Source organism: Parus major, chromosome 1, assembly GCF_001522545.3.
Source record: "Parus major isolate Abel chromosome 1, Parus_major1.1, whole genome shotgun sequence".
Classification (NCBI taxonomy): Eukaryota; Metazoa; Chordata; class Aves; order Passeriformes; family Paridae; genus Parus; species Parus major.
Window position 1 is genome coordinate 17860772 of NC_031768.1, and position 26668 is coordinate 17887439.

Sequence of the window (26668 nt, forward strand, 5' to 3'; positions counted from 1 at the left end):
CTCCATCCTTAATGATATGTGGAAGGGAATCCTGTATAAATGGCATATTCAAAGACTGAAAATCCAAGAACTGGTCAACACTTTGGGACTTAGACTTCCTTTCTTCAGAGTTCTTTCAGTCACAGCATTTGAAGTGTGTTGATTCACACAAAGAGTGACTTTATGAGTGGCTGTTCATTTCAAGAGTCACTTTCGCATTTTTAGGCTCCGATCCAGTTCTGAGAGGGGGGTGTGGATTTCCTTAGGCTGGCGTTGAGCTGATGCTGTTTCTGTGTGATGAGATAAAGCCTCCAGCACGGAGCAGTGGGTGAGCTTGGCAGTAATGCTGCTCAGCTCTCCTGATACGGCTCCCCATACTGTTTATTTCCATGTCTTGAGATTGCTGTGCATTTTCTGTAACACTGGAACGTGCTGAATTTAGGATTATGAGGATGATGCACATAAAGTTAACTGCGTAGTGTTGATGAGAGATATTTCCCATGTGTTTCCTGGCTCTTCCTCCTGGTATAAGTTCTAGTACATGGTGGTATCATACCACCTGGAAGACGTGAAATTGAATTGCCAGGAGGATTATGAAGAAATTCTGCCAGAGACAGTGGAGTGTCATGAAGCCTTCTGAGTAACTTGATTAGTTAAGCACTGAAGAATACTTCACTTGAGGGAAATTGAGATAAGCAGCTGCCTCTCTGTATCTCCTTTTCTTCTATGTGTTGGCAGTGAACCAGTCTGGTGTTGGTGAGCCAAATATGAATTTGCTGTGGCAGCACTGGGGTTGTTTATATACACACAGCACTCTTGAAATAGTTACTGGATGTTAAAGAAAGCTCACAAACTGTAATGGTGACCATTGGCTCTCCTCCTGAAGGAACCAGCAAGTATATCAACTACAAAGTGATCCTGTGTTCCACCACTACACGACTTGGTGGTCTGCCAGTAGAGGAAATATGGGGAAAATATACTGGATCTTTTTCAGTGCAAGTGAGTTTCCAGAAGAAAATGCAGTCATTCTCAGATCGTTTTCCTTAGAGGTATTAGCTAATTTGGAGCCACTGACTATACAGATATAAAGAAGATTGATAATTTATTCTTATTCCATTACTTGTGGTGACCTGCAATTAATTTTCATATCCCATTTGCTTACACAGTTACTCAGTATCACAAGATGCTTTGTAGCCACCTTTCAGTTTAACTCTCTTGAACCATAAAGGCAAACATTATCTTACTATTCACACCTTCACATGCATTTTCAATAGTGCACATACTTGGGACAGTCTACAAGTGCCCCCTTGCCTCTACAAAGGGTGGCTATTTTAAAATCCTGGAAATTTCAAAGAAGAGAAAGAAAATTAGGAGTCCCATATAATTACATCCTGGGCAGGAAGGTGATGCTAATGATTAACTCACTGTAAGTGAACATGTGGCTTTCTTGAGTACAGTATCTGTTCTAGCACTTTTAAAATCAGCTGTTAACATTACTTAGTTTGGAATAAAATTAATGCTTGAGGGAAGGATAGTTTTTGTAGGTGATTTTGAAATATATTGTTTCTAATTAGTTTATGGCATGTATTTCTAAAAGTTTTATCATTATTTTGTACCATTTTATCATGTTTGTGACTTCTGGGTTTTTTTTATGGTATTGTATAATTGTAAATTGTGTTGTCTTTCAAGTGGGAAGACAAGTCCTTGTGCAATACTCAAAAATACCATGAATTAAGATATCAAATATAGCAAGAAAATATAATGCAGTGAGTCAAAGCACAGAGGTTACAATAACCGTAATAACCTGCAGTGAATCAAACCCCAGGGATTTAACATTAAACTGCTATCAACCTGAAATCAAAGGTTGAAATCAGACTCCAGTTGATTGCTTTATCCACCTAAATCAGATTTACTGACTGTGCTCCAGAGGTGTCCAAGTCAGCAAACAGATTTTGGGCATCAAAGTTAAGCACTGTACAGCAGCAGAAAGCAATGGAGCAGGGCAGTTAGCTCTGGGCAAATATTTCAAGTGCCTGAATGAGCTTCTAACTTTGCTACTGTCTTTATAAAGAACAAACAGTAGAAAAATAAACATATCACCTCTACACAACAAAAAAGTGGCACTTCTCCATGTGAACTGCCTCCTGGGAACAATTCTTGGAGCATTTTGACTCCCAGGCTCTTCATGGGAATCATTTGAGTGAAAGCTGGGGCTTGGGCCCTGTCAGAACACACCTCAGGAACTATTTAGTGCTCCTGCAGACCATCCTACTTGTTGGAGAAGCACCATCTTTTCGTGGAAGTAAAAGGAAGCACATAAAAAAATAATTAAATGCTGTTTTAAGCATCTCTAGGGACATGCTGTTTCCTTTATCTCAGAACTTATTTTTACCAGAATCAAATACACTAACTGTTTATCATATATTGTATTATTTTATGTAATGTTTGTAAATTTTTAAATAATGTTTGTAATTTACATAATTGTGTAACTCATGTTATTAATTTGAAGTATTTTCTTTTCTTTTTAGATTAATTAATAAAACACTCTAAATGTGTGATTGAAGTTAGCCTTTATCTGAAGACCTAAAAGGATCACTTTTAAAATGATTGCTCAAATCTGTTGAAAGAGAAGTTTCTGCTCAGGAGTATATCTGAAATAGAAATTGGTATAAGGCATTACAGAAATACTGAGAAATCAAGAGGTTTTCAGAGTATCAGGCTATTAAAAAAAAAAAGTCACTGAATCACAGAAGGCTAAATATTCCCCAGCTTAGCATTGCCCAAGTAAAAAATTAATAATCAGTTCTCTCAACAGTTGTATAATGTACCCTTCCTGAAGGACTGGGGAGGGTCCAGGAGACTGTATGTCTAATTCTGTTGAAATCAAACTTTAAAGTCAGGTATTTGAGAGGTTAGTAACTGTTAAAATTAGAAATTCTTTTCTATTAAAAATCTTTCTCTGTATTGAGCTTTAATGTAACAGTTGCATATATGACCAAACAAATGACTCACACTTCACTGCTATTTACCTTCTCAACAATACATTTTCATGAGTTACAATACCTCCAGTACATGCAGTTGTATGAATCTGTCATTAACAACATAGCAATTATGAAGTAAATATGAACAGCAGTCATCGAAAACCTCTCTTCATTATCTTAATGGTTTTGATCCTGAAAAATTGCATTTGGGAATATTTTTTTTTAATATATAAAATACTATCTAATAGCTGGAAAATATTTTTAAGTTCCTTTTAACTGCAGGTTAGAAGATAATCACCTTTTGGGAGCATGCTTTGGCATTTCCATGTATTCAACGTGGTCAAAATTAAATACCTCTGTCAGTTCTTTTGGCAGCTGAAGAAAAAAGTGATTCAAACCATTTGTTACAACAGTGAAGATTAAGTGATCACATCTGTTGAGTAGCTTTTGAAGGATGCAGCATACATTCAGGCAATTAGAAGTCTTTTTTTTTTTTCCATTAACTTGCAGGCAGAGTAGTCTCTAAAGTGTGTTATCAGAGTGTGATATCATAGTGTGATATCATATAGTGTGTCATCACTCTAAAGTGATGTTATCAAAGTTCAAGCCACTTGATTACAGCATAACTTTAACTTGCTCAAATACCCCCAGCACAGTTTCCTTGCTGTCTAAAATAATCAAGCAGATAATGGATTTTACAGTAATGGAAAACTGTCAGAAACATTTTGAGGCATTAATGACAATAGGCATATTATGTCCTTTAACTCATTTCATCTGAAGGAGAAATATGTTTTGCCCTTAGCAGTTCCATCTTCAGAATGAATGTTGCAAACAATATCAGTTAATTTGCTGATGCACTGATGTGGTTTATATGATTATTATTGTTATTGTAGGTTATTCATTCTATACAGAATGAATTTATTTTGTTGCTTCTGTAGAAGCTATCTTTGAATTTATTCACAACAAAAAAAGGTTTCAGTTTTTCTATTCAGATCCTATTATGCTAGAATTATGATCTATGATGCAAACTATCTTGTATATTATAATCCATTGCAAACAAATGGGAAATCACTTCTGCATCGACTACAGAAGGCCTTTGGGCAGCTGTTGAAGTTAGCTGGTACTGATCTGTGCAAATAATTTTCTTACTTATTCCATGAAATACGAAATCTTTTTGACTTGACTTTTGGATGGAATTCTACCACTTAAGTATTGGTCCCAGTGATGATTCATGGTAGGTTATGATTCAATCAACAATAAAAAAATATTAGCTCCATATTAATTGTGTTTACTTGCTGTTGTTTTTGTAGTGAGGGATTACCCTTTAGATATTATGCCATTCACAGGCAGTATTTATCTTTCTATGCCCAGTAACTGCCCATGCAAAAATGCCCAGTGCACTTTTTTAGGTGGACTCAGTTTGCTCCACATATATACATCATTTGCACTTTAAACACTGCAGCACTCAAGACTGTAATGATTCTTAGGCTTCTTAGTATTTGGAGGTGCTGCATAAATTATTGCTGTTTGAAGCTAGACACAGAATTTTACTTCAGTAAAATTGAACTTTCATTTTTTTTGATCTTCAGTAAGAATTTTTCAAGTTCAGAGTCAGACAAGGAGGGGAGAATCCAGAAAAATACTCGTTTCACTCTTCTGCCTCACTGTGACCAGGTTATTCAGGCATCCCGAGGTCAATCACAGTCAGCATGCAATTTGATACTGAAGGAACTTTGCCCTCATTTTGAAACTGCTAGAGTATTTGCCCTTAAAATTGCTTTCCCCAAGTACTTTTTCTGCAATTTCCTCAGCAACTCCAAAGACACCAGGAAACAGATTCCCATGTCAAAGCTGAAGTCCATTTATACTTCCCAGAGCATCCGTTTTGTAACACAAACCAGTTCTAACAAAAAGCTGCATTTCCTGGTTACATAGACACTGTAAACTTTCCAGATCAGTTTCACCTACCCTTTCCTCAGCTGTGTGCACAGTGCAAAAATACTGTTTCAACAAGAAATCTCTCAAGCATCCCTGACTTATTTGATGGGTGCAATTCAAGGTGTTTGAACTGGTGTAGTGTTTTTGTTAAAAAGCTTAGGTTCATATAGGCTGAATTCTTCAAAATTCTTCAGTGTTAAGAGTACAAAATTCTGTTCAGTCATTTTGGATGTACCCTTGTTCATACAGAAACTAAAATAAGAGAATCAATGATAATAAACAGTGAGCAGCCAGCCTGGAAGGGGATACGCAGAGCTAAGCAAGAGAAAAATGTATGCACATGTATTTAAATGAACATTGCCTGAACCAGGGCTTTTCTATGGGCTGCTCTGTTCTCCTAGAATCCAGACCATTATGTACATTCTGCAGACATCACAAGACAAAAATAATGTTCTTATCTTTCACAACATTGTCATTTGACTTCCTTTCAGAAAAGATGTATCCTGGATTCTGGTCCCTTCTCAAATGTGTATGTACATTGACACACACCTGTGAGCATGGGCAAGCATGGCAGTGGGTGGAAGCTCCTGCTCTGTGGGAGAAAGTTCTGCTCACCTTCCTGCTCCTGGGGATGGTGGATAATCCCCACCCCTTTTCTTGATGTTTGAAGGGTCATGAAGGAACCCACAACAAAGATTATTTTTTCAATTGTGTCAGAGGAGCCTTATTTTGTGGCCACTAGGTCATACTGTCTCCTGGACAATGAAAATCATTCTTTCTCACCTCTAATGGGGTAAAGTAGGCCTGCAATCCAGCAGGAGCCTTTTGTTCCTCAAGGTCAGTACATAATGTGAAGCTTCTTAAACATTAATAATGGGTCATTCTTTTTGCTCTTGTTTTTCCGTGCCAGTTGGTAACATCATCTGTTAATGGTGAACATTTATTAAACTATAAAGGAATCATTTCTTAACACTGATTTGTGTGATTCAAAGACACTGATGACAATCAAGGTATTTTGCATACTTTATTGGTAATGAAAATATTCTTCAAAGACATGAATCCACTTACAACTTGCTTAGCTCCATCAAATGAAGGTCTTCACTTTCTTCCTCCTTGATCAATAGACTGAATATTTACCTCATGTCTAAGATAAATTATTTGTCAATAGATTTACTTTATTAAAGTTTAGGGCTTGATGTGTTTCAAAGGTCACAGACCCAGAGGGATAACAAAATTTGGGAGGAAGGATGTCCAAGATAAGAAGAAATTAACAAAGCCAGCTCAGCACAACTCAGCAATAGTAGAGTAGTAAACACTGAATATATACTAGATAAGTGGAATATATCAAGATTAACAGCATATAAATAATGGCCATCATTTCTGCTTGGTGTGCTGGCTTTGTGGATTTACCTAGCACCCATCTTTGCACACATATTTAAATAAACAAACATCTTGGCGCTGTGTGTGATTGCCTTCCTGCACACAGGGTGATGGATTTAATTTTTGGAACAACATACCCACTAAGAAGTTAATTATGTCACCAGAAGCAGTAACATTCTCTTAAACATTGCATTATGTTCTTATGGAGTAGAAGAAACTAAATAGAAGACTAATGAATAGACTCAAGAAGATTTTTAAGAAATAAAAGCATGTAGAATTTGTAAAAGAAGCTAGACAAATAATACTTCAGAAGCCCTGACCTTGAATTATAAAATACAGTAGTATTACACTCAATGCATGTATTAAAATTAGAAGAACTCATAAAAAAGTGTAACCTGCATCTTGCACATCAGTTTTCTGTTTGCATTGTTGAATTAGATTCAAGGCACAATTTTATAGTTTTGGGGTTTTCTATGGAGAAAATAATACAAAAATACACTACTAATAAGGCAAATATGAAATGTCCATTATCAGGTATCTTCTGGGCATAGACCAGAAATTAATATAACATTGTCCACTCCAATTTCTCCAGTTTTACCCTTCCCACGTTCTGATTCAAAAGTGACCTGTCATAAGAAAAATATGTATTAAGGGTGAAAATATCCAACCATTTAGCAACGCTTAATTAGTTATAAAAGCTAAAAGCTATAAATGAAGAATATTTTATAATAACACAGGACTTAATGACTTGAATCTTTGCCATTTTTAAAGCTTTTGTGCATTATTTGAACTAGATTTAAAATCCTCTGCACAGATTTACAATACCAGATGGATTACTTTAATAAGATTATTTACTTTTATTGTACAAAAAATGCAAATTGAGTGAAACCCTCTTATAATAATGTAGTTTTATCACAGCATGTGATGCTCATGCATTTCATTTATTGAAGACATTACAACTGTTTATTTCTGATCAGTTTGGATTCTGAGGTTTTGTGTGTATATTCTACATATATTTACACTCTCTTGTATGTATTGAGTATAGTATGTATACTAAATATTAAGAGGAGGATTATTTTAATGAATAGGATATCTGGGGTTTTATTTTATAGTCTGATTCTCATTTATTTAAGGGATTTTCCACATAATTCCAGCTGTGCAAAGGATCTTGAAAAGGGCTTATATTTCCTTTATGTTCACTGTATCCAATTATGCAGTAGAAGCCTTTCCACAGCACTGAAAATGTTCTATTGCACAAATGGAAAGCAGACCCCAGAATTTGAGGAGAAACTGTCTGAAGTCCTGATTGAGGCAGTTTCCAGGAATACATCTGGTAAGCCCTGCTCCTGAGGTGATGGCCCCCTTTGATTATACATGATGTCTCCTTTTTCGCTAATGGTCTGGTTTAGTGTGGTTTGAGAGCATCCTCTTCTATTCTATATTCTATTCTATATTCTATTCTATCCTATTCTTCTATCTATAAAATTTTCATTTTTCCAGGCATGTATGTATGCTTCTGTTGCATGAGGTTTTGATTACTTGTGTTAATTCATGATACGATGCAATATTTTTACAAAATGACAGAATTACTGGCATTAGTATTCTAACAAATTAGGGTGATTCAGTTCTGAAATTAAAATCAGGTGATAACTTTTATGCCTTCTAAAATGTGGGCTCCTGTTTCCCATTTCAGATAAGCCTTTTGATTGCTGATACCTATAAAACAGTTGGTGGAACACTTGAGATATAGGAAATTAAAGAGACATGTTGGTTACGGTAGTTTGTTCATAAACTGTGTAATACTTACACTGTTGGTTGTTTCAGCCCCCTGAAATATCTCTATTTTTCCAGTTCTCCACTTTTCATCTTTTCCTTTGTTCTCTTCCCAGACAGGAGCAGATTTTTTGTTTGCCAGGAAGACTCGAAGCTTTCCCACTTTCTCACCAGCGAGCCGATAACTGAAAATCAAGCAGTAGCTGCTCTTTGGTTTGAGGTCAGTGAGGAGAAGTTTTAGACGCCCCAAATCATTCTTGTGCCCCACAAAAGCTGGAACTGCCATGTAGTAGCCATCACCTATTAAAAAGAAAATAATTTTTAAAAAATAATCTTTAATGCACTTTATGTTATTTATTAGCAATGTGGATACATTGCTAAGAAAATAAGGGGAAGCTGAAGCTAGTTTATTTGAATAATTTAAAATCACACTGGAGCAAAGCAGCAGGGAATGTACTTAGCAGGGAATAAACTTGTACTGTTGGAAGTCAGATCAGTTTACAGAGGAGATGAGTTCATATTTCACTGGCAATTACAGTCATTCTTCTTTGCACTATCTTTTGAAGGCAAAACCATTTGTTTTTCAAATGCAACAGTCTGAAACATGCTGGTGTGCCTCTGTGGTTAGATTATTTCAGTACTTGAGCTAGTTCAATATTCTCTCCACTGTCCTCTGCACAAATTCATAAGGGAACTGACAGCTTATTTCCCAAGTCTTGGAAGACCAATGGTGTGACAAATACACACAAAGTCTTAAAGGAATAAAACATCTAGGGCCATAAATGAAGTCATAATCAGCATGTGTTCATGGAGACAGGATAAGGCCAGGGTGCTTTCCTGGAAGTGACAGCACAGAAAAGGGATTTAGGGAATTACATGGAGCAGGAGAGGAAGGATTAAATGAAGAAGGACTGACATAGAAACACTGAGAGAAGAAGGAGAGAATGTGTGTGTAGGAAATGGTGTAAACAGCCACTGGTCACTACTGCAGCAACTTCTGCAACATTTCTGTGTCACAGAGAAAGAGAGATCCTTTCAAACAAATTCATCCAGCCCCAACATTTTATGTACACCCACTCAGCAGTCCCACATTGCTCTCATGGAGCTCTTAGGTTTTAGCAGGCTACCAATTGTACCTGTTCATGTATTGGCTGTTCTTGAATAGGCCCCTTGCCCTTGGCCTATTCTGACCTTGTCTGGCAGAGTTTGAAATTACTGAGCAGTTATCCCAGTGATATTTAAGCCATGTGTGTGACTACATTGCCACATCCATCTAAATGACAGATGTGTGATTAAACGTCCTACCAATATTGGAGAGACACAACACATAGCTGAGGTTGTGAGCTAAGGTTTCCATTGCTTTGTAGTTGCAATTCTGAACAGTTATGTTCTAATAATTTTTTTTTTACATTTTGATTTGTGTTGAAATATGTCACTGATTACTATTTGCTATTGGACATTTCAAAGAAACAATATCTACTTCTATCTTCCTCTGCCTCCTTTCTTCTTTAACGAAGATAACCTACTGATAGAAAAAAAAAAATAAATCCTGGGTTCTGTTTCTGCCCCCACCCCTTTTTTTTTGGAGGGGGTAAGCCATCAAATCAAAGCCTATTAAATACCACACATATAAATACCTCTATCTCGATCAGCAGGATTCCAGTCAAAGTCATCATCAGCATCTTGTTTCCAGTCACACACCCCTCGACCGAAGCTGCAATCAACTGGAAAAAAAATTGACAGAGATAATAGGAGCACTATATCCTAAGTACTGTTAAAACATTTTGCTCTTTATTCATGCAGTTATTAATGTACAGATCATTCTAAAATTATAATCTGAATTCAGATAGTGTTGACCTAGATGCTGCAAAACAGCAAAATAATAGAATTTATGTAGTGATTCTTTATTTATCTCAGAGTCTTTTTACTGCCAATCTCACATCTGCACATGAATTTATATGCTGTGACTTCTGTATATCGAGGGCCTGCAAATCCCCAAGTATAGGTGGAGCTCTTAGTGTCGAACTCCAGCATCAGGAATTGTTTGAGATCTGCCAGCTTTAGAGCTCTCCATTCTCCATTTTTCTACACTGCTGTAATTGCAATCAGCTCAAGTTCCAGTTCTATCCATTGAGAGAAACTGGCCTCCCATGAGAAGAATCCCTTACATCACCACCTGATACTCCAACTACGTGGAGCTGGGAATAGCCCGGATCAGTTGACCTTTAGAGCACACCATGGCCTTCATGACTGCAGTTGAAAAGCATTACACACACAAAGGAACACTGTGCAATGCAAGCATGACAGATCAGATTAAGAATAATACGTCAGCCATCTGAATTTCCTCAGAAAGAAGCATCCTTCTTGTTATTTTAATGCATTTTATCATGAGACAGAGACATGCACTACGTGGCATTTAGAGAGCTTTGTTGTATAAATCCATTGTTTCTGAGACTACTGCTTTTTAAATTGGAAAAAAAGTCAACCAGTATATCAGTCTATTTTTTTTTGTTTAAGATAACTGTGTGCTATTCAACATGTTTTCATTTTATAGACAATAGAAGCTACTTTATTTTTTTATGACTATGAAATTATTCAAGTGAAATTCAACTGCAAGCCAAGTTCTAATGTGGGGAAACTTTCTATGCATGGGTTATAAATAGTAAAAGTGTGCTTGGAGAAGGACACATTGGAACTGGTTGCATAGTTTGGCCAGATACTGTCTCTAACATGGTCACAAAATCTTTGGTTTATATTAAAGGCTTTTTAACTGATTCTGACTTGGCTAACACAGGTTGTCACAAAAAGATACAATAGATAGGAAAATAAATACTGTATGATTAAAAATAAGCCACCTTCTTGCTCTGGTCTCGACACTGGAATTTTCCTCTGTGCCAGGTGAGGGCCAAAGGCAGCTGCTTCTTTTACCTTGGGAACTAGGGAAAACAACTTGTCAAGTACTGAGTCACCACAGGAACAGAAAATGGAACTTTATTCCTTTATACCAGTTGACATAATTTATTTAAATAAGTCAATATATGTATTTTCCACTCCACCATCAATTTCATATTCCTAACTGCCGTGAGATACTCTGAATTTTAAAAATTTGCTTCAATGCTGTCTTCCATAGCACTGAGCCTTCTAACCTATAAGCACTATAGGTTAGAGGAATTACAAATTCATAAGGTCATAAAATGTTGCTCTTTCTTCAGTGGGCTGATCTGCTTTCTTGCTATAATGATTAAATTGAACTGAACTCTACCAGACAGTAGAGACAGTGATTGGCAGCAGTTGGCCAACAGCAGCCTCAAAAATGGATATTGTCAGAGACATTGTAAAAGCCATACACAGTAGGGCATCAAAGGCCCACAGATCTGTATTCAGGGCAGTGGTAGCTGGTGCTTCTGTAACAGAAGCCCCAGAAAGTTATTTTTCTGAAGTCACACTCTCTGCTAGGGTGTATACCTGATCAGTTCTGCTGTCTCCTGGGAAGAAAGGCTCCAGACACTGCCCTTCCCTTTCCTCACCCTCCTTGCTACAGCTGGCAAGTACACATTGATGTTTTGATAACTACCCTAAGCTATTTTGGAAAAAATTGGTTGATGTATCTTGTTCCAAACTGGAAGAGCTGGTAAAGCAACACAGCCAATGAATGTTAGGAGTGTTCTCAAAGATTCTGGCCTGAAAGAGGTGGTTACTCAAGGAGCACTATTTCTCAGTCTCAGAGACCAAGGGAAATCCTCTTCTGTTTGGTGAGATAGAAGCTTACATATACTTGTTTATACTAAGTAATTTCTAAATTAGTATAATTATTTTAAATTAATTTTGAATTTAAATGATTAAGCTTTTTTGTATTATTTTAAGTGATTAATAGATAAATGCACTTACTAAAAAAAGAATCAGACGTTTCAACTTCTTTATGCATACCCTGTGTAAGTAACTAATCACACACGAGATAAGGGAAAGATCCACTTTCACTAGTATTCTATCCTTTGCAAAATTCTATCCTTGCACATAAACAGATACCTGTGATATATTCATGAACACCTATGAAAACAGGAGGAGCTTAAAAGTGTCATTTTAGAGGACTGAGGGAGAATCCTTTGGGTTACTGCTTCGAGAATATGTTAGTGGAAAGCCTGAAACAACTGAAGTTCACTTTTCAGCCACACCCTGTGGGCAGCTGTGCCAAGAAAAGCTCAGAGTTCCTCAGAAACGCCAGATGATAGGAGCTATGGAAGTTACTTTTCCGTACTCAGCATTGTATCATATATGCAAATGCCAAATATTTAAAAAGACATTACTTTCACATGGATGCACATTTGTTCAGAGGGGAGATTTTTTCCCATGAGTTTGACTGAGCTAGGGCTTTCCATTTAAATACTCCAACATGCTCACACATATTCAATTTTAAGAATATACTAAGAAGCGACTGCAATCCAGAGCCTCCTAGCACCATAAAGGCTATGTCATCCACTTAACCTTTTTTCACCTTCTAAAATGTAAAAAATTGTGCTGTGTACACCAGTGAAAACACACACAAATAAAGAGGCCCTGGAGGCACTTCCAGAAGCGCTGAATTGAGCTGAGGAAGAAGAATCATGCAATCTTTTGAGCTTTCTGATGAATTCCCAGGAGTGTGTCCTCTCTTGTCCTTGTAGCTTTCCCCTAATCTGGACCATTGCTTAGATCACCTGCATAATATTCATACTTAAGGCAAGGATTAATATACATATTTCTCCAAATAAATTTTTGTTTACATATACACATTTAGGCATGTCCAGATTAGGTGTTAAGTTTATTCTCAAGCCATAAACTTGGCCTTGTACTTGGCAAAAGAGGCTCAGGCTGTGAAAACCCTTGCCAAAATGAAGACAGCTATTAAAGTATGATCAGTTTTGGAAAGAGTGGAATGATTTAACAGAAGACAACAGCTGCCAAAATGATTTATTTGTTAAGTTATTGAATTACACTTGAATTCACTTGAGAGAGATACATGCAGGTGTAGCTATGTGCTATCAAGCAGAGAACTGTCACGGATATAAAGAGAGTCCAGTTTTGTTTCCAAATCTATTTTTGTTTTCAGTCAGGCATTACAAGCAGGTTTTGTATTCACTGAAAGATATCAGCTGCATATATGAGAAAGGTTTCAAAGAAACCTTACTGATTGAAAAGCACCTACATTGTACATCAGACTATCCTCACACATAGCCAGGATCCAGTTTACTCCCTCATAAGTAATAGGCAGGAGTCAGAATTACTCTTTTTATCTCTTCTGCTAGCAAGTGGTCGTGTGGAAAGGCAGGTCTCATCTCATGTTCCCCAAGAAAAAACTCTCACCAACAAAAGTATGTCCCACTCTAGGCACAGCAGAGTCCCTCCTTCTCTCTGCACTGCAAATGTCCTCCCATCTACTTATCTACAGAAATAGCTATTTTGTAATCTCTACATAAAAACCACTGCATATCATGGTGCCACATGTTCTTAACCACTATGTCATCAGGCCCATTTAAGAAAAACAAAACCCAGAAAAACAGAGTGGGTTTTTCTGTAAAACTGTAAAAAAATCAAGCGGAATGTAAGATGTAGTAAATTTAAGATGAGCTTCTTATATATATATGGTATACCACTATGTTGGACTCACAAGAATGTACCATTTCTCTGCTACCACATCCTGCTCTGAAAGAATTATATTTGCCAGATGTCTGACATGTATAGCTATGATCTGAGCTGTAGTCTGAGCATTAATAGCTCACAGCAAACATCATGATTAACTGAAGGACTTTTCTTGTTCAGCATCAAGAACTGTGAAGCCATAAGGGAAAACAGTCCAGTTTTAGTATTGCCAAATACTAATCCCTCTTTATCATTCTTGATGCTACCAAAGGAAGTGTCTCTGTGTAATAATGTGGCTGGCTACATGATACTACAGGAGTTTTAAATATTACATGAATTTCATAAACTGATGAAGTACAGAATATAGAATTTAGTTGCAGTTGGCAATACCATTCTGAATTACCAGTGGTAGCCAAAAGAACTATAATGTTAGAAAATATCAGAATTAAGGTTGTTAATACACTATTTCAGTGGAGCTTGAGTGTAGCATCTTTACAATATTTGCTTGTATAACCAAATACTTTGGTCCAACTCTCTGTGTCTTCTACCATATGGAGAAAGGGCATTTCTCATTTAATAGAGAGCTTTCCAATACTGTAGTTTACTCTCATTTTTATTGAACTATTAAATAATAATGAATAAATAATTAATGATGAATAATCATATAAATAAGTAATTAGTATATTAATAAATAAATATTCCTATCTATTAAACTGCACCTTTCACAACAGAACAAGTCCTTCCTTCCCATTGGACAAGGCAAGAATCCCATGGAAAACAGTAATTTGAAGTAATTTCAGACGGTATCATAAGATACAAAAATATAAGAAAAGTATTTAAGTTTTCATTGATGACCTTAATTTTGACATTTCTTAAATGTTGTGGGCTTCACTTTTCTGTCTTTAACTATTGTGTGTTGTGTGTTTTTTTAAAAAAAAAATTGGTAAATAGAAATTCTCAGGAAGGTCCAGTATTTTGGTAGCTGGGCCTATTTTAATAATTTCCATTGCCATATAATATTTCCCCTTTTTCCTACAATATTTTTCTATGGCTCCCTATGTATTTATTATGTAGTAAAACTACTATGATAAAATAATACATCAATTTAAAGAGACTTTTCTATTTTTCCTAATTAACAAATCTTCCCAGAAGACAAACAGTAGCAGTATTAATAATATAAAAGGCAGATGCTATGTGAATACTTGAGGGGATTATATGGAGGAATTTAATGTTGTAGTAAAGGAATCTGCTGAATAGACATCAGCAAAGAAAGGAAAAAGGGTACAAATTTATGAGCTGTAAATTTGAGCTAATGATGTTCTCTGAAGGATCACTCAATAGCATTAAAATTGAAAGTGCTTTTAAAGCCAAATGTTCAAGCAATTAAATGCCTGGATCATGACTGAATTTTTATGACAAGGGTTAAGTACAACACCTGGAAATTTAAAAGGAAAGAAAACAAAGTCAAGCAATGTATCTGAAATGAAAATGAAAACGGCACAATGCTTTAAGTCCTTCAATAACAGCTGGTATCAAACAAGAAAGCCACAGATAATAGAGAGTTCACAAACTTAATGAAACTACATTGTGGACATGCTGCTATCTCTTCATGGAGCAGCACACCAACTTTCTGCCAGAATCCCCTAGCAAAAAAAAATCTCTTCAACAAATTCAGTATATAAATCTCTTAAATGTATAAGGGAAAATTCTGGCCAAATGTGTCTGGAACAAAGGCAGTATAGGCAAAAATACAGATGAACCACAAGCAATAATATTTTCAAGCAATAATATTCATTGTTTCTGCTCTTAGCTGTAGTCAGGTAGACTCTGCCTCTCTGCCTAGCCCAGGTATATGGTGTTCAAATGCCCTGCTTTTGTGGGGAATGTCCTTAAAAAAGAATCTCACCAATCATCATGACAATATATTATTTGCATTTTCCTATTGACAAAGGATTTTTCCTGTGTGCCCTCTCTCCAGTTGAAGCCTTGAGAATTAGCGTGTTCCAAGTAATGCAGCACTGATCACTCAACTGGAAGGTTGCATAATGCCCCCCTTTGCAATTGCATCCTGTCATGTAGCCCAGTACAGGAGACCAAGTTCCCCTTGCATCACCAGGCAGACTGCAGAGCCCTTTGTCATTTTAACCACAACCCAGGGTGGCCCTACCCTAGGGCAGTATTCCTGGCAGTCCTTCCTGACCTGTCCAAGCAGGCCAAAAGAGACACCCATTGAGAAGTCTGAGTTACATCCATCCATCGTCTGACTTGGGTTTCATTGTTTTTTTCTATTTTTTTGAACAGCCTGCCTTGCCTCACAATTGAGCAAGCAAAAAAGGCCATAGTCCTTTATAGCACAATATTTCCAATAAATATATCTGTAACTAACAAGAGTATTATTTGTAAATATTTAATTCATTATTTACAGTAAATATTAACAAAACTTATTAATACTATGCCTCTCAAAGTTCAAGACCAGCAGTATTCTCACAATTCTGTTAAGAAATAAAAGCTTTTAACCCTACAGATATCATAGCTGCAGAGCAACACACTCTTACCAAGGGTTAACCTCCCTTCAAGTTCCACAAGCATTTTGCTGTTAATTAGTCAATATTTTTGTGTCTTACCCAGTCTAATCACATTCAGCCCAACATATCTGGTCAATCCACACCACCCTCGTAGCACACACAAGCTCCCCATTAGCTTACCCTCATGAGGAAGCCTGAGTACCTGAGAACCCAATCTTAACAAATGTCAACATATATCTTTCAACTGTCTTCTGCTCACATTCTCCACAGTTTCTGTAAAATTATGGCCAGTTTTGGATTAATTAGCATGACTGGGAAGAGTTTTGTCCCTCTTCAGGATAGTATTTTGTTGGAAATATATGTGAAGCACAGTTTTCTAAATGTAAAAGTGTGGCCATCAGAAGAGCTGTGTCTTATTGCTTCCAGTGAGAGAACAGAGGCAAGTCACTTAATCCTTTGATCTGAGACTCTCAAAGGTATTTGGCAGTACCAGCACAGCAAGGATGAACCCCAAGGGTAGTTTGCCATACAGTGAAAACTTCAACCCCAATTTGGCATCAGCTCCTGCACCTTCCACCTCTTTTAGGTAAGTAATTTATGAAGGGATCCTCAGAAGATGAAAGGGCTACTTCTTTAGAGGAAATGGCACATGCTAGCCAGGAGTGAAAGGCCAAGTAAAGACACAGTTCGGGCCTTAGGCCAGAGGGAGAGTGATATCCTGAGTACAGAATTCTCCACTTGGGAGGCATGCCACCATTAGTAAGAAATTTGTCACCGTTTCATCTGATTAAAAGCTGGCAAACAGAAGTCTCTTTTTGTGTGTAGTTCAGTAGCAGCTGTTTTTGTTTTTTAGAAAAATTACTGATTCCTGAATTGTGGTTTTATGTGCTTATAGTACCAGAGAGAGATCCAAGCACCTTCCAGGATGCAGGTCTACATTCACTATTTTCTAAACTACTTTGAAATGCTTGGTTGAAAACTCAGAATGAATCACAGAATCATGTAGGTTGGAAGAGACATTTTTAGGTTACCTGGTCTGACTTCCTGATCAGGGTATTGCTCAATGCCCAGTTTAGTCATATTATGAATATCTGCAAGGATAGGCATTTCACAACCTCTCTGCATATCTGTCCCAAATTGTCCACCTTCATGGTGAAACAGTGTTTTCATTAAATCTAAGGAGAATTTTTTTTGTTCCAACTTATATTCATCCCTTCCTGTCCTACTGCTGTATATTTTCAAGAAAAGTCCGTACATTCCTTCCCTGTAACATTCCATTAAATAGCTGAAGACTTTGATAAGCTCTCTTCTTAGCCCTCCCCTCTCAAAACTGAAAAAATTTATCTCAGCCTCTCCTCATGTTCTCCCTGGCAGAGCACTGCTAGACTCATGCCAGTGTGTCCTCATTTGTCATGTAATGGCAAGTGCAAAACTTGCCTTTTAGTGCACAGCATCTTCCTAAGTAGTCATCCCAAATCCATAATGCTGCATGAGGCTTTTCTCTCCCTTTCCATCTGCTTTTGTTGAACTTCATATGGTTGCTGCCAGTCTACCTCCACAGCCTGGCCAGATCCCTTTCATAGCAGAGCTGCTCTTCAATGAATGGGCCATTCCCCCCCTTTTGATATTGTCAGCAAACTTGGAACATGCCATTAGCACCCACTGTTAATATTTGCAGGAAGGGAGGAGACTGGCGAGCAAAGTCCTACCTTTCTTCTGTTTATCAGCTCCCTAGCATAATTGGAGGGAGAAATATTATTCTATATCCTTTGCTTAAACTGGAACAGGCCAATTACCATTGAAAACAAAAAAGAGGGCATTTTTAGAAGCATGACTTTGGCAAAGAAGCTTGTATGCTCCAATGTATTAAGTGAATAATTACATTTTTTCTTGGCTGTCTTACAGAATTACGATCATACAGACCATTTTTTTCCAGAGGACTTTAAAATTACCTTTCCTTTAAAAAGCATATATTTATCTCCCTTTCTAGATTAAATAGCAATAAACTGAATGTTAATTTAATTTTCTTCATTTTTATTATTTTAATTTTAATTACTGTGGGAAAGTATTTATCATTTTTCTGTACTTTGGAAAGAGAAAATATAATGAATGAACTACTGACAGTGTGTATTTTTCATGGTAATTATTTTTGCCGCTACCTTGAAGAGTGTTTGAGGCAACTGTACTAAAAAACTGTTATAATAATAGAATCACTTGGGTTGGAAGGGACCTTAAAGATCATCTAGTTACAATATGCTGTAAAATTTCTTGCTGTGTGTTTCAAAGTTTTCAGATGTATTTTCAAAAGCATTTATGAGAGCCTAACCATCCTATGATTCTATGATTCATTTTCTAAAAGTAAATTCTGATAAAGTGTCTGTAATATGGGTGAAGATTTTTAGTGCTTATACATTTTTACATTGAAGCCAGACATTTTAAAAAACAAAGAAACTTACAAAAGACATCCCCTCTAAGGCTTCGCTCATCAATTTGGTTTTCAAAATCTTCCTTCTCTTCTTCATCTGACTCTTCCTCTTCTGCAGCAGCTGCAGTTTCTTTCTCTTCCTCGCTGTAGCTCTCACCAATATGAATACCACCTTCATAGTCCAGCAACTGCAAGTGGCTCTTAGAAGGTGGTGTCTCTGCTGCTTCTGGGATTGCATTCTTGACTGTTTTATGCTTTTTCACACTGCTTTTATGTGAAAGAAGTTTCTTAATTGTGTCCTTAGCTGTTCCAGGGTTTCTTACAATTTCCTTCACTGCTTTTTGAGGGATAACTAGAACCAAGAGGAAAATAGAAAATATTCATCTAAGGAATCATTCAGAAATTATAATATTTATAAAAGAGACCATGGTGTCCTTTACAAGGTCCAGAGACCCATATAATTAAATTCTCTACTATGAGATATAATCTCAATTCTGCAAAGAACTGAACACACACACAGATATTCAGCTCTGTTGTACAGACAGCTCTGAGTTACAGTGAAAAGACCAAAGAAATCCTCAGTAATGATCTCTTTGGACTCCTGTCTAACACAGGAATACCACAGGCAATAGAGCCCCTTACTTAAATTATTTTTACACTGGAGTTCAGGCAAAAAAACCCAAAAATCCTTCTTCAATTTTTGGATTAAATTGTCCATGGAGCTAGGATCCCCTCCACAACAACTGCAGCCTAATAATAATAATAATAATAATAATGAGCATTTCTCTTGGCTATCCTTTGTGAACTCCTCTGGTCTAATTTTCCTTCCATGGCAGGCTGAAAGCTACTGAAATGGAGGATATCAAGCTCCTCCAACATATTTCTTTTAGTTCTTATTTAATTGTAAGGGGTAAACAGCAAAATTCAGAGAAGCATCCAAGAATGCCTAATTGTTACCATCTTGCAATCCCAAGATGAAATAGAACATAAATGTAACATTTCCTGAGAAATTACAATTTTACGATTCCTCTTGGATGTGAAATATTGTATCTTCATTTTGGATAAAGTGGTGTTCTTTTAATTACTCTGGAATTACCCTTTGGGATACTACTATCAAATGTTCTGCACAACCATGTCATAAACTACTGACAGTTTGAGTCCTTTATTGAACTACCTAGGAAACAATGAAAGCTGAGCCATTCTAGTGTGTTATAAAAAAGCTCTTTCATAAAGAGAAACTATTTTCATCAGTGTATCAGAATAGCCTCATACACTGCTTCCCATCTTTGATTCTCAATCAGGATTGATGCTGCAGTACCTACAGTCTTTTAGGATTAAAAATTATGGTGGAAGACAGCTATTTTTATTTCCCTCTGCTTCTGCTGTCTAATGATTATATTATCAGGGCAAGAGTATTTTGCTCCTCACTCTGTATCAATGAAAATTTTATAGTAGTTCTTTGAGACAGATGGACTGGACTTGGAACCTGGGGTAGTACTATTTTCTCTGTGCCTCTTCTCATGGAGACACAGCAGAAGAAAAAACACCAGTAAATAAAGCAGAACTGCAGTCTAGTAGGAAAAGAGGAAAGTTCCCTGAATTTATATTCACTTCTTGATAATCCTATTGCCATGAATTTGTCACATTTTATTTATGGCAGGCACAGCTACATGCTATTTAGTATGTCAGGAACAGAATCAGACTCTTGGGGGGCTCACTGTAGCATTTAGGCGGTTTTGAGATTGCTGTTGGAATAAACAGATGCCAATAAAATGAAAGTCAAACTTGAGGATTTGTTCTTCCTTTCTTTCGGATAAAACTTACAGGCTTGCTTGTCAAATACTGGCAAATAAACTCTTTACTAACACTCCACTAAGTATCCTCTGGAGGATGATGTCATGAAGGATGTAAGGTTTCCTGGGTCTAAACTCAGCATTCAGCAATAAAAATTAACAGGAAAGCTTAATAACAAACAAATTTCCTGTTGACTATCAGTAGCAAGAAACTTCATGCTTTCAATAGAGAGGCTATGGGGATTTTCAAGGCCACAGGACTGACTGCTCAGCAAACCTGGACATCTGCTTTTAGTTTCTGGTTTGAAGTTTTCCTCATGAAATGGAAAATTCTCACAGTTATATAACATAATAACTTCTGTGGTGTCGGAAAACTAATCTCCTTGTATGTGTAAAATTCAGCAGTGTGGAAAATCAATTGACAGGAGTGACAAAAACAGGGGTATGAAAAGGTATAAATTCCCATGTGCTTGCAGACTCCAATTTGCTGCTGCACTATGAAACTGTCCATGCTTGTGGAGACAGAGACTCTAGACACTAAGCATACTTTAGGACACAGCACTTGTTTCCTTCCAACCTGCATTCATCTTCAGAGTAGCCAGAGGTGTAGATTTTAATGCCCAGCCATAAATTGCAGGACTAATGCAATGTAAAGATACACCACCTTAAATTCAGTCTGTTCTTTTGAATCCATGGCCTGTGGACTTGCCTAAATGAGCAGTTCACTTTCTCTGGCACTCTAGGGTGCTACACCTGAGGCAGTGATTTTTCAGGCCTGAACATATGTAGATAAATGCAGACATGTTAGTCACAAACTTTTGTGTACTGATTTGTCCATGTAACTGCAGAGAATTTTGGAAAGTGCAAAGAAATGTTGAGCATTCTACCCCAGCTCTTCCTTATGTAACTTTGATCAGGAAGCATGCAGATTAATGCCTCCTGCTCATGCAGCTTCTGTTTATTGCCTTAATATGAAAATATCTCAGTTTTCAAAGGTATTTTCTTTCTTTGAATTAGAGAAAATTAAGGCAAGAAGTAGAAAAACAAAGGTAAACTGTGGCTGAGGGCTAAAACTTTTCTGTCATCAACTTTATACAAAATTATAAACCCATGGAAACAGATTGGTGTAGGATGTCTAATGACCAAGTTGTGAAAGTTGAGTTGAAAACAAATACATAAAGAGCGTGTGCTAACCCATGGACTCTGTGCTGCTTTGTGTAAAGGGAAGTATTCAGCATGATACAGGAGAGGGACACACAATGGTCTGGTTTTCTTCCACACACCCTGGGCCTGCAGCTGGTGCTGGCCCTGACCATACAGGGGATGCAGAAGGAAACAGCTTGCTCTGCACTCCAGCAGGCACTCCACTGCTTCCACTTTCACACCTCACAGAGTATTTAAAAACCTGGTGAGAGACATGCCTTGATTGGCTTACAAATCCTTTCCTAGCTCCCTTTATAGCTTCTGTAAATAAGAGCTGAAGAAGTGGTGAGGGAGACAGACAACAATCTACCACCTGTAGGTGCAGTCTGTGGATGTGAGTAAAGATTAGATCAGCATGACATACTTCCAGCAATCATTCTAAAAGAAGTTATCGACCTCTTTTACAAATTCTTAAGTGAGTCTGAAACCTTTCATAGATAGGTTAAAAGACAGATTCTGGGCTATTATTTTCTTCGAAGCACCATGGGACATCATCTGTCAATATGCGTTCCTACCCTATTTAATTTCTAAAATTTTTACTGTCTTATTTAGGGAAGGATACTTTGAGAAACCAGGGCAAGTGTGTCATGCTGGACTGTGCTTAATACATGAGTACACCAGCCAGCAAGGCATCTAGTAGGAAATGTGTGGTGACAAAAGCCTAAGTGTTACTCATTGAAGAATGACAGCAGTATTTGACTCCATACTGAATTAAATTTTAAGAATATCACCAGCAATATGACCACAATAGTTTTTGAAGCTTTGAAACTTTATTATGTCAAACCAAGCCTTTCCCAGGACTGGCAAGTTAATAAGAAAGCAAAATTATATATAGGGTTTGAGAGTTACCCTATCAGCGAAAAATGAACGGGTAATACAAGGGGCAGAGAGAGAGCTGGCATGAATTTTTATTGACATTTAGATACCCAGCAAAGCATAATGAAGAAGAGTAACCTCTGCCTCTAGCTGGGCAGTAACAAGAGTGTCATTGTTGAGCTCCTTAGAGACATGCCTGTAGACTTAAAGATAGTAATCCTTTTTTTTTTTTTATTATTTTGTAGGACCAAAAAAGTGAATCAAAAATATTTTTCCCCCCAGGAATCTTAATTGTTTATGGAATCTTGTGAAACTCTATTCTAAAATAAAAGCTGAAATACACATAGAAGCATGTGGCAGGGGAAATGCGGGTTTTCAATGCACAACAGAAATCAGGAAACACATGAACCTGAGAACAGCAACAGATTGCAGCAAGATAGAGGCCAGATGTGGAAATGACTAGAACCCTTTTAGGGATCATTCAAATTGATCCATCTCTATGGATTCTCAAACAACATGTGTGCTACAGACAGTTGAGAAATGGTGTCCAATGTTTCATACATATAGGAGTGTGAAATGGCAAAAGCATGCCTCAATAATCACAGGTCATACCCATACCAGCAGCAGTGTTTGCAGCCTGAAGTTTCAGCAGCCATCTCCAAGTTAATGTATTAAATTACATTCAAATTGAATAAAAGAATTTCCACCACCTTTGCAAAGGTGCACTTAGGAGGTTATTTGATGGCATGAGATGTAGCCACAGGAATTATTAACAATATGCTTAATTTCTCTCTTTTTCATTTCCAAAAACTAAGTTATATATTAAAATAGTTTTCATTTTTTAAAAAAAGCAAATACTGCTTCCATGGCAGCAAGCTTTCTTTTATACTAGAAACAATTGTTATTAAGAACTAATGCTTCCCTATGAAAACAGGATTTCAGCTCTGTGGGACTAATTATGTGGAGTACTGGAGACCCATTTAAGAACATTTTGTTTCAGCTGCAGCACAAGGTCTGCTGGGAACTGGAATGGGCCACAGAAACTGTAGCCATTGTCACCAAAAGAAGTGTGAAGCCACAGCCTTCAGCCCCTAAATTCCCAAGTTGGTGTCCTCATCCCATTAAACTCAACAGCAAAATTTCTTTTGGCTTCACTAAAGGCAAGGGTTTTCCACAGCTGCCATTGACATGGAGAACACTCAGTGTTTCACCACTGGCTGGTACATCCAATTGTTTGTGTCACTGTTTGAAAAAAACATGTTCCCCAACAGCAAGACACGTCCTGCCCCCATCAGTCACACTGGTGAGATGTTCTTGAAGATTTCAGTATAAGGCAAACACTGAAACATTCAGAGCTAAAAGAATCTCCTCCACTTTCCTTGAAAAGAAAAGGTGTATGTGGGGGAATTAACTCCAGGGAAAGCAGTCTGTATTTAGCATCTTTACATTTCAGGGTTCACCTACAACTGTTTATATTTTAATCTTCCTCTATTGTTGTTTACATCTTTCTAGCTGGACCCTCACCCTTTTGATCTGCCTGTGGCTCTGACTGTTCTCATTACTGTATGTTATTTCTCTATCCTCTCTTGTAATAAATCTCTTTTCCATTTAGTGTGTTCTATTAAGTTTATGAATAGCATGGATCCTTCCTCTCCTAAACAACAAATGGACTTCAGCAATTGGAAATGTGACAAGAGGAAGTAGGCAGAGGGCAAACTATGTAAGAGAAACACCTGTGAGAAGATACGAATCATCTGACTTCAGAAATTATTTTTTTACAGGGCTAGACATCTAAAAATTTATTTCCACAAGTGAAAATATTTCTGTTATTTATATTTTAGCAATCATTATTGTTGAATTGTTTTTGCTTGACAAAAGACTATTTTATACATAGAGTTAGCCAAAAAAAAATTTCCCTGGAAATTTTTACCTTCTCATTAAAAAGAAAAAGCCAAATAAATGGAAAAAAAAAAACCCCAAAAAAAAACCCAAAAGCAGAAAAAAAAAACAACAACCCAGACTATTTTTATCAGACATGTATTTGTTCAACATTTCACCTGTGGTACATTTTGTTTTAACAAAACCATACCAAGATGTGCCATGTCAGTTTGCTTTGATATCCAGTCAAATACATCCCTCCATTTCAGTGAGTGGCAGTGACATATCACAAGAGATGTGGTCTAGCAGGGAACCTGGCTCATAGCATTGAATTTGAGTAGAAGAATGTTCTAAACAGCTCTGCTGTGGTAATCTATGTCCATATCAAACCTTTCAGTAACAGTCAGATTTTTTGTGTTAATTTTTTGCTTGTTAAAATTCAAAATTTTTTTACTGGAAATTGAAACTTAACAAAATGGTGCTCTCCTGTGCAGAGCCAGGAGTTGGACTAGTGGGTCCCTTGCAACTCAAAATATTCTGTGAAAATACTAATTTATCAATGTGTATTTTATGTTGTATGCTGTAAATTGTATGTTTCAATTGCTACTATAATGGGAGTAGGAACATGAATAATAGAGGGACTCAGAGAACATCTGTGACCATGAAGTATAATCATAAGATATGTCTGATCAAGGATTACTTGAAAAGACTTATATGTTATGTAGACTTCATCTGCTACAGACAAAAACTTTTAAAAAGTTTGAGCAGGAGTCAAGAGTCCTCTTGAGGAAAACATCTTTTATGATGCTGCAGGAGAAACATCTGCCAGGATTAATAAAGGTATGAATCAAAAGGTTCATTTTAAATATAAAAACAAGAACACCCTTTCTTTCTTCTTGAAGGGTGATAGTCACTTAAAGTGGGAAATTACATCTTTATAGAGGGTCTTCTATATTCAATAGACAAAGGCATAATTTAAAGTGAAAACAGTTTAACAGAGAAGTCATAGCTTTCCTCCCTTTTCTCATTTTTTGCTAAATTAGCCTGAAACTCTTCTGGGAGGGACTGCACATCCCTCCAAGGGGTTAAACTTGGGAGTTCCTGGAGAAATCACAGTAAATTTTTAAAACAATTTTCTCTGTTTCTTTAAGACAAATTCGCTTCTCTGTTCTACTTGCAATTCCTAGGGATATTATGAGACTTGGAGACTTACAGGCAAAATTAATTTGAGCAAGTGACACTTGTAGTAACTATGCTATGAGCCATGCAGTTAATATATTGTTTTGTGGAGAGGTCTTGCTTGGTATTGTGGCACTGCTCAGCGTGACTTTTCTGAGAACATGCCTTGTAACAATCAGTTACTGGAGAAAAACAATACAGCACTATTCCTGACATCCAGTGGTACTCACCAGCACAATCAAATCCACTTCCTTGGTAGCCCTGTTTACATCTGCACTGGAAGGACCCTTGGGTGTTGAGGCACTCTGCATGGAGGCTGCACCTGTGTGTATTTGTCACACATTCATTTACATCTGGGGAAAGACATAAACACTTCAGTGAAAACTGTGTTGAAACCCAAGGCTCCTGACAGCCTGCTTGTGCCACCCATCTCTTTCCAGGTACTGTAAGCACTGATGTCAGACCAAGCCAGAGCAGTGACCACCAGAGACAGAAGAGTTCACACTAGGAGAGAATGCTTGGTGTCAGCTCCAAATGTACAGATGCTGGCATATGGAAAACGTACAGCATCCCAGTAAAGAAGGTTTTTCTGACTTTGTGATTTTCTGACTGAGAACAGGATTCAAGCTATAGGTTGTACACACTCTTCTGTTAACAAAATGCACAAGGCACCGAGACAACAAGTGACATAATTTAAAAAAGAGCTCACCAAAACATTCACATTCTTTCATTCACTGTAGAAAGAGTGCAGTGGAAACCCTGAGCATGCCAAGATGTCAAGATCTTTAAGCTACCTCTCATATTCCAGCATATATATGATGCTGCATGAAAAAAGGTATAATAAGGAAAATGTAGTAGAAAATACTACATTCAACTCACAGCAAAATGTACAGGCACCAAGAGTATTTGATTTTGCTCCATTACAAAGATGTTTCTGATTTATCCCACATGAGGGAGTTATGTTGGTGCACAAATATTTGTACCACTCACATTTTATCCAGATTGCATCAATTTTTAGCAGCTGACAGGTCCTCTCATAGTGTAAGTCAGCAAACAAACAAGTATCAGGAAGACTGACTAAAAAGTCTGGTGTGTCTGTGAGATTTAGGTTTGCAAATAAAATTTTGACTACTGAGACCTTTCCAACTTTTCCCCTGTGCACACATATTGTATGAGAAAACA

The 26668-nt window shown here is 37.1% G+C and overlaps 1 protein-coding gene across 1 annotated transcript in view; it reads right to left on the reverse strand.

Moving 5' to 3' along the window:
• Positions 1–5903: 5903 nt before the first annotated feature.
• EGFL6 (EGF like domain multiple 6) overlaps positions 5904–26668 on the reverse strand; it is a 33521-nt gene continuing 12756 nt past the window's right edge. The window contains exons 7-12 of the mRNA XM_033515724.1: positions 25717–25839; positions 18649–18969; positions 10907–10987; positions 9689–9775; positions 8086–8351; positions 5904–6904 (exon numbers count right to left, since the gene is read on the reverse strand). Of these exons, the coding sequence (XP_033371615.1) occupies positions 6809–6904; positions 8086–8351; positions 9689–9775; positions 10907–10987; positions 18649–18969; positions 25717–25839 (974 nt within the window). The 3' untranslated portion in view covers positions 5904–6808. The remainder of the gene's footprint in view (positions 6905–8085; positions 8352–9688; positions 9776–10906; positions 10988–18648; positions 18970–25716; positions 25840–26668) is intronic.